This window comes from Drosophila guanche, unplaced genomic scaffold, assembly GCF_900245975.1.
Source record: "Drosophila guanche unplaced genomic scaffold, DGUA_6, whole genome shotgun sequence".
Lineage (NCBI taxonomy): Eukaryota > Metazoa > Arthropoda > Insecta > Diptera > Drosophilidae > Drosophila > Drosophila guanche.
In genome coordinates, this window is record NW_022995752.1 from 4,813,876 (window position 1) to 4,821,573 (window position 7,698).

Consider the following 7,698-nt stretch of genomic DNA (forward strand, 5'->3'; position numbering starts at 1 on the left):
AATTATAAAACTTTAAGTATTTTATTCATTTTAGTATTTTATTTTATTTTTTTTTATTTCCCGCTGGTTTGAATCAAGTTGATTGCCTGTTTAAATATAGAGGGCTAAAGTGGGCCCAGCTCCCTGAAGACTAAGACTCACAAAGTGCTGTTAAGTGCCATAACGGCACTTGGTGGCAAAACATTGTGATATTTAACGTGTTTTAACTTCAATTTAAGCTAAGCATAATCGCCTAACGGTTTTCTTTAACAAGTAAGTGCTGATTATTATGTTAATCCAAGACCCCCGCTCGCTCAAAATGGGGCAAAGTGTGTCGCAAAGTCTCACGCAAACGCGGTGACTCGAACATTTGACGCACCTTCTGCTTGGCAAAGTCGGCGTCGGTGAAGTTCTCCAAATTGTTGTCTGCCGTCTGGGACTTCTCCTGGCTGACGGTGGGGAATATGCCATAGCTGGCAAAGAATCCATAGCACTCGCGGCGGTGCACCTCCTCCAGTATTTGCTCGTAGCTGGGCACAGGGATGCCCAAGTCGAGGTTTAGCAGCGTCTCTGACATGCGCGTGTGATAGATGCGCAGAAGCTGGGGCCGCTTGTGTCGCAGCACCTCCAGACTGAGGCTGGTGTAGAAAAAGTAGTTCAGATCGATGCCCGGGCTGCCCCAGATGCTCAGCTGGAAGTCAATGAGGATCAGGTCCTGCGGCCGCTTGGCGTTGTCGTACTTGAAGAGTAGATTGTTCACCCACAGGTCGCCGTGGTTGAGCACCCGGATCTCCTTGTCCTGCAGCGCCTGGCTGCGCACCAGATTCGCGCGCTGATTTTTCATGTACTTGGCAATCTTTTCGGCAATGCGCTCGTAGCCCGGCCAGGTGCTCACCACGGTGTGCAGCTCCTCGCCGTTGCCCGCAAAGAAGCGCATCAGAAGGCCATCGTCCTTGGCCAGGCCGTTGGGCGACAGCATACCATCGCTGTAGGACTCAAAGATGTGCGGATCCAGCACTGCCAGCGCCATGGAAGTGGCGTGGAACTCCGCCAGACGTTCCATAACCAAGCGGCAGTGCTCCTCATTAAGGCCCGATTCGCGGCAAGCCATCACAAAGCCCAAATGGCCGAGATCCTCAAATACCAGCGTGTTCTCCGGCTGCTTAAGGCACTGAAAGAGTCTGCGAAAAGAGGGAATTTAATACGGAATTAAACCTTCTATCCGAACTTAGCTCCTTACTTGGGTCCAAAGCGCCGCTTGCATTGCATGAGCAGCTCCAGGCGGGGCAGCACATCGTGATAGGTGATCTTCTCCTTCAGGTAAACCTGCAGATCCTCAATAAACTCTACGGACTCCACCCGCGGTATGCTCTTCACAATGAACATCATGTGCTGGTCCGCCTGGCCGGGCAGCCTATACGCCACCTTTGTCCGGTAGATCTGACTGCAGTAGTTCTCGCCGGTGCTGCTGCCCATTCGAATGTGAATGCTCAGCAGCTCGACCCTGGCCGTCCGCAGTGCTGTCTCCAGCACCTCCTCAAAGAAGGCCACATCCAGATGCTTGGGCGGAGCGGCCACTTCCGCATCATACACAATGCTGCACATTTTGTGATCGTTTGCAAAGCGTCGAGCGAGTGGCCCTCTATTTTATAAGCGACAGAGACACACACAGCGCACAGTACCCTGCGACTGTTTCCCCTGTTTCCACGGCTTCTACGGTTTCCATTTGCCAATTAATTATAGTTATATTGCTTGTTTTTAGAAGAGAATATAAATTCTCTTAATAGGCGTAAACTTGTTGTCTAATTTTCGATATTCTCAAACACGCGAGAATCGCGACTCGCAGGGCGGCCTTTTTTTAGACAGTTTTTGGCCTGTACTCGCCAAAGCATCTCCCTCGGCTGTGAGCGCTTGCTGGCTGGCTCTAGCTTTCATTCAAACTGATACTGATTGACAGCCGATTAACTTATCAAGCTTCATGGCCCTATAGCAGCGTATTTGCATTATTTTAATCGGTATTACAGGCGTTCTTTATACATACATATATATGGATGTTTATGGCATATATTATAAGTATTCACAGATAGGGTGCGGTCTGCTGATAAATGCCTGCACGCATTTCTCTCGATTTAATTGATACTCTGTATGACACTTATTGGCAGAGAGTTAGCATATATCTTGATTATTTATATATTGCTTAAACGAGTTTAGTGTTTTTTTATTTTCTCCCTGGAAAGCTTTAATATAAATCCAAAAACGCTTCTCTTTTATTTGAATAAATCAAAGAAATTATAGCTAATATTTAAAAATATACAGGATGAATCTATTGCAGCATTGAGCTGTGTGGTCTCATATTTTATTAGTAAACTTTACAAATCTGCGGAGAAAACTGGATTATAACTCATTATTTATTAGTTGGGAAAATGAGACAATTTTTGTGCCACTTAATCACTTTTAATCAACAGAAATGTTGTATTTGTACAATTATTTCCTACTTTACGATGGATTCATTAAAGTTTCTGGCTTGTTAAAATGAGTACCTCTCCCGTACGCAGTATATGCAAGTTTATTGAGCGTTTTTGGGTAATTATCCACTCATGGCACCCATGTGAAATTTGTTGATTCTAATTTAAATGCAAACTAATATCTATATTCCATTTGATTGTATCAATTCGTTGGCATTATCTCATACATCGTATAATTTGTATCAATCTGTGGCCATTATCTGCATGCAATGTGGCTAATGTGAGGCTAGTGATATTTCTGTTTTAATTCAAAGATGATCTCATATATGGGAAAACATTTTAGTCAAGCGACAGACAAACTTCCAATGGGGGGGCATGGGGCGGGCAATCAAGTCTGTCGAATTCTTTATTCAATTTGCAAAGTGTGTGCGCCTGCCGCACAATTATAATTTTTTATAAACAATTACAAACGTTCAGTCGAACAGATGGAGCTCATCGAGACGTTTCAGCGTGCACTTCAAGCTCTCCAGGGTACGTGCATTTCCCTCAAACATCAGCTGCACCTTCTGTCGGGCAAAGGTCTCGTCGTGAAAGTTCTGCAAAGAGTTATCCTCCGAGTCGACGCCAATCATGCTCATCAGCGGAAAGAAGCCGAAGGCCACAAAGAACCCATAAGCCTCGCGTGCCTTTATCTCCGACATGACGGCATCATACGTGGGCAGTGGCTTGGACCAGGGCAGCTGCTCCAGACACGCCACCAGTGCCTCGTAGTAGATGTCGATGAGGCGCTGACGCTGGCTGCGCAGCACCTCCAGCTCCAGGCTGGTGTTCAGGAAGTAGTTGATGTCAAAGCCCAGGCTGCCATAGAAACAAAGCTGAAAGTCGATCTGGAAGAGCGATAAAATGACTCTCCCGGAGGTAGCTCTTTGTGTCTGATGTGCACTCACAATCTTGACTTGCTCCACTTTGTATTCCTGATTGTATTTAAAGAACATATTGTTCACCCACAGATCGCCATGGTTGAGCACATTCAGATTTCCCCTCAACGGATACACAGACTTGAGGATGCGGTCCGTGAAGTGCTCGTGATAGCGATAAAGCTTCGAGGTTATGGCCCCAAAACCCTCGGTATCGCCCACGAGAGCTGCCAGCTTCAGGAGCTGGGTGCCAAAGAGCAACTTGAAAGGCTCCGACTTGATGGCATCCATGTGCAGCAGTCCAAAGGGATAGCGGTCGATGACGGTCTCGGGCTCGTGCTCGGCCATTACCATCGTTAGGGCATGATATTCTGCCAGTTTGCGCATCAGAAGCGTCGCATGATCCATGTCCAGGCCGAGTTGACGACATTTCAATTGGTATCCCTCCGAGCAAAGGTCCTCAAAGATGATGGTCTGCTCTGGCTGTGTGGTGGAGTAGTAGTGTCTGTCCAAGAGAGGCTTAAAGTAGAGGGAAAAGCTAAGGCAAGCCCCTGTCTCATGCCTCACCTCGCACCCAATGTCCAGGGCTCTGTGGAGTCGCTTCTGCCCCACATGAGCGTCTCCAGCTTTGGCTTAACGTGCATATAGAAGACACTCTCCTTGTTGTAGATGTGCAGTCGTGCCAGTATGGCCTGCTTCTCGTCCGGCATGGACTTGACAATCAGCGACGTCTCCACATGTCTGCCCTCCGCATTTCGATACTGAATGTTGGCCCTGTAAATGTTGCTGCAGTAGTTCTCGCCGCCACGCGTCAGATTCGTCAGTTGTACTTCGAGGACCTTTAGATCCTGCTGCTGCAGACCGTGCTCGAGGGTGCGCTTAAAGAACTGCGGCGTTAGATACAGCGGCAGCTGCTCCTCCGTTGTCTCCGACATGGTGCTTCAATATGCCATTGATCGGTGCATTATTCAGGGTTTTTATATGTAAAATCTCGTCGATGTTTCCAACTGATTTCTGTTGCTTCTAATTGATCTTAATGGGCTCGGGGCATTGGGGCACTGGACCTGCCGTCAATTGCCCTAATGAAAGTGCATTCTCTTTGCGGATTAGCGGCGTGGGCTTTTGATCAAATGAAGACATAATGGAGATGTTCGTAGAGAAGCGTTTGATGCATAGGAACTTATCTTTTAATTTATCCCTAAAGTGTGTGGATTTGCAGACTATTTAATGGTCTGGGACTCTCTAAGATAATTTTTAAGTCTAGACAGCTAGAAAGCTTTTTTATCACTCAAAGCTTCGATTTTACTGGGACTTGGCTAGACTATGGTGGGGATTTTCCTCAATTGTTCCCTTAGTTCGCTGTTCAAAACGAAAGACCAGAGACGAGTCAATTATTTGCATGAACAAAATTCAGAGATTTTTTGAAGATTTAGGATTTGTCCAACAACCACAGAAAGCCTCAGCCTGACGCGTCATGTACGGGAAATATATTTTTGTCCTACTTTTCTCTATTGCATCTCGAGTTAAGCATTCGGCGTGAAGCGTCATGCACACGACATGAATTGAGTTTCAACTTTAAAGCGTGATAAGAAACATATCCAAATTAGACAACCAATTGCATTGGTTTCGTTTAATTGAACTCCACTCTACATACAGTCACAGGTAGATCCTTGTACACAAAATCTACAATAATCAGGCTGCTGTGTGGCACAGATGTGGTGCTCGGTGCCACCCATCTTGAGCCCATTGCATTGTCTTTTATCACAAATGTTAGTCAGTACCTAACCCCATTATGAAGAGAATTCTTCAACGTCTAGTAATCCCCAAAGACGCCGAGCGCATCGAAACGCTTGAGGGCCCACTTCTGGTAGTCGTTGAGAGACTTTTGGGCAAAGATGGCATCCATTTTCTTCTGCTTAAAGGACTCATCCTGCATGTTGTCGATGCTGTTGTCCGCCGACAGCTCCTTGGGCATGGTGATCATGGGCAGGAAAGCAAACATGGCAAACACTCCATAGGTCTCGCGGCTACGCAGCTCGTAGAGCAGGTCCTCGTAGGTGGGAATGTGCTCAAATCGTGCGTACTCCAGGGTATCCCTGAAGGCCTCATAATAAACCTTGATGAGCTCCTCGCGACGCTCTTGCACTAACTGCAGCTTGAGGCTGGTGTTCAGGAAGAAGTTCAGATCGCAGGCAGGACTACCGTAGAAGGACAGCTGAAAGTCCACGAAGATGGCACGCGTGGGCGCCTCCGGCTGGGCTGCATTGTCATAGCCATACATGAAGTTGTTGGTCCACATGTCGCCGTGATTCAGCACCACATAGCGATCGCCGGGCTTGGGCTTTGCGGCCGCAGCACACACGTTCCGGAAATTGTTATTAAAACGCTGCAGATGTTCGCTGATGTGCTTGTAGCCGGGCCAACCGGCAGAAACCTTGATGAGACCCTTGAGGAAGCCACCGAACATGTTCTCAAAGGTGTCGGTCTTCATCAGAATATCCTCGCTGAGCATGCCGCGTGTGTACTGCTTTACGATCTCTGGATCCTACAGAGGAAATTGTATCTCTAATTAGTATTCTCCAAGCATTTACGATGCAAATATCCTGCCTACCTTCTGTGCCAGCACCATGGAAGTGGCGTGAAATTTGCCCAGCTGCTGCAGAATGAGCGAGGCATGATTCCAGTCGAGTCCTGACTCGCGCGAAGCCACCCTGAAGCCCTCCACTTTAAGGTCGCTAAAGACAATCGTCTGCACGGGTCCCTTGACAGAATGGTAGTATCTATGGTGAGGGTTACGGAACATTCATTTTGAGCCCTTGATGGTTGATCAACTTTCACTCACTTGGCCCCAAACTTGTCGCCGCGACTGAGTATATCCAACCGTGGGAGAATATCGGTGTAGGTCTGCTTCTCCTTGATGAAAACACTAACATCCTCGAGGAACTGTGTGGCCTCGGTGATCGGAATGGTCTTGACAATCAGCGAAAGTTGCTCCTTGTTCGCGGACTCCTTGCCGTCCAACCATTTGGCGAATGTCACCTGAACGCGATAGATGGCCGAGCAGTAGTTGTCCCCCGGGTTGCTGCCCCACTCAAAGTTAATTTCTTTGAGGCTAACCTTTGTCTCCCGCAGACCCTCTTCCAGAGTTTCGGTAAAGAATTCCTCGTTCAAGTACTCGGGCACCGAAATCTTTTGCTTGTTATTTATGACCACCATCTCGAAGTTTTTCTTTTTTTGAGTTTGTCCAACTATTTTCACCGTAGATTTCTCTCTGTCGTGCAACACTTTCGCGCTAACCTTCCGACTCAGACTGATTTCAGTGCCAAAGAGAACGCAGCGTTTTATAATGTCGTTGGGTTTCGGCAGGTTCCTTTTTTGTTTTGCTCTCCAAATGGCTCTGCCGTGGTGTCATCATGAAAACCGAATTCATTCAGCGACAAACGGGCACTGGGACCGTGGTAAAATAACTGCGAGAAAGTGTTTAAGTTTATGTTTATTACGGGGTTCTTATTGGACTTCGTTGTTTGCTCTTTTTTGAGTATGCAGAGAGTGGCTCAGTAATGGAGGAATGAGCGATAAATTGCCCATAAGAGCGGAAAGTATAATCTGTATTTCATAATGTTCTATCCTGTTCCATGGCAAGTATATGGCACTTTTACCATGGGTGTGATTTGTATTCTGTTCCAATATTTATTTTATAATATTTGCTTTTAAAAGCGGTTATCGTTGCTCCTGTTATTTTCAATCATCACTTTCTTTTTGTGCTCTCTGATTTCTGCATACATTATTTAGAAATATTACTTCAAATTTAATTTAAATGTATTTAAAATAAAATGACTCTCGCCCCACTGTTTCCACTTCATAGACACTAACTAGTCTCTATTGCGTTGGCTCCTCTAGCTTCAGTATGGCTTTGTGCACAGTCATTGACTTTTTAATAATAATAAAAAAAAACAGTAAAACAAAAGCAAAACGCTAATGAGAGATTTTTTGGACTACACATGCTTTGTGGGTTGATAGAGCAGCCGAATTAATTAGGTTTTTTCTTGAATTTTGTGTGGCTCTTGACGTCATGAACAGTGCTCTCTGGAGCCCCTAATGTGTTGAGACCCAAGTGTCAATACCGCTCGGCTGTGGCGGTGTTTTCCGGGAGTGCGACCAGCCAGACAGGCGGTGTTCCGTCTGCTGGAGCACCGCCTGTCAATGGGTCAGCAGAACTAGTATTTATTTCAATGTTTGCTCTACGTGTTATCACTCCAGTGCCATGTACTCGTATTACCACGTATACCCATGGATGGGCTTGCTTGTATTTGGTCGTGTCGTGTCGTGTGTCGTAT

The 7,698-nt window shown here is 46.4% G+C and overlaps 3 protein-coding genes across 3 annotated transcripts; all 3 read right to left on the minus strand.

Moving 5' to 3' along the window:
- Positions 1-145: 145 nt before the first annotated feature.
- Positions 146-1,820, minus strand: LOC117587545. Its single transcript, XM_034278351.1, has 2 exons — positions 1,220-1,820; positions 146-1,160 (listed from the first exon to the last, which is right to left on the minus strand). The coding sequence occupies exons 1-2, from the start codon at positions 1,582-1,584 to the stop codon at positions 272-274; spliced, it is 1,254 nt and encodes a 417-aa protein (XP_034134242.1). The 5' UTR covers positions 1,585-1,820; the 3' UTR covers positions 146-271.
- Positions 1,821-2,506: 686 nt separating this feature from the next.
- Positions 2,507-4,325, minus strand: LOC117587797. Its single transcript, XM_034278742.1, has 3 exons — positions 3,929-4,325; positions 3,392-3,866; positions 2,507-3,331 (listed from the first exon to the last, which is right to left on the minus strand). The coding sequence occupies exons 1-3, from the start codon at positions 4,294-4,296 to the stop codon at positions 2,918-2,920; spliced, it is 1,257 nt and encodes a 418-aa protein (XP_034134633.1). The 5' UTR covers positions 4,297-4,325; the 3' UTR covers positions 2,507-2,917.
- Positions 4,326-4,958: 633 nt separating this feature from the next.
- Positions 4,959-6,684, minus strand: LOC117587796. The gene is made up of 3 exons (XM_034278741.1): positions 6,204-6,684; positions 5,973-6,141; positions 4,959-5,906 (listed from the first exon to the last, which is right to left on the minus strand). Exons 1-3 carry the CDS (start codon positions 6,575-6,577, stop codon positions 5,175-5,177), a joined length of 1,275 nt encoding a protein of 424 aa, XP_034134632.1. The 5' UTR covers positions 6,578-6,684; the 3' UTR covers positions 4,959-5,174.
- Positions 6,685-7,698: the final 1,014 nt, after the last annotated feature.

Bases quoted from the DNA above. Each gene is read 5' to 3' on its own strand.
- LOC117587545 (XM_034278351.1), bottom strand. From the start codon at position 1,584: ATGTGCAGCATTGTGTATGATGCGGAAGTGGCCGCTCCGCCCAAGCAT. The intron at 1,161-1,219 runs GTAAGGAGCTAA...CTCTTTTCGCAG, and splicing joins AAGCGGCGCTTTGGACCCAA to ACTCTTTCAGTGCCTTAAGC.
- LOC117587797 (XM_034278742.1), bottom strand. From the start codon at position 4,296: ATGTCGGAGACAACGGAGGAGCAGCTGCCGCTGTATCTAACGCCGCAG. The intron at 3,867-3,928 runs GTGAGGCATGAG...TCTCTTGGACAG, and splicing joins CCCTGGACATTGGGTGCGAG to ACACTACTACTCCACCACAC. The intron at 3,332-3,391 runs GTGAGTGCACAT...TCGCTCTTCCAG, and splicing joins AAGTGGAGCAAGTCAAGATT to ATCGACTTTCAGCTTTGTTT.
- LOC117587796 (XM_034278741.1), bottom strand. From the start codon at position 6,577: ATGGTGGTCATAAATAACAAGCAAAAGATTTCGGTGCCCGAGTACTTG. The intron at 6,142-6,203 runs GTGAGTGAAAGT...CCCTCACCATAG, and splicing joins GGCGACAAGTTTGGGGCCAA to ATACTACCATTCTGTCAAGG. The intron at 5,907-5,972 runs GTAGGCAGGATA...TTTCCTCTGTAG, and splicing joins CCATGGTGCTGGCACAGAAG to GATCCAGAGATCGTAAAGCA.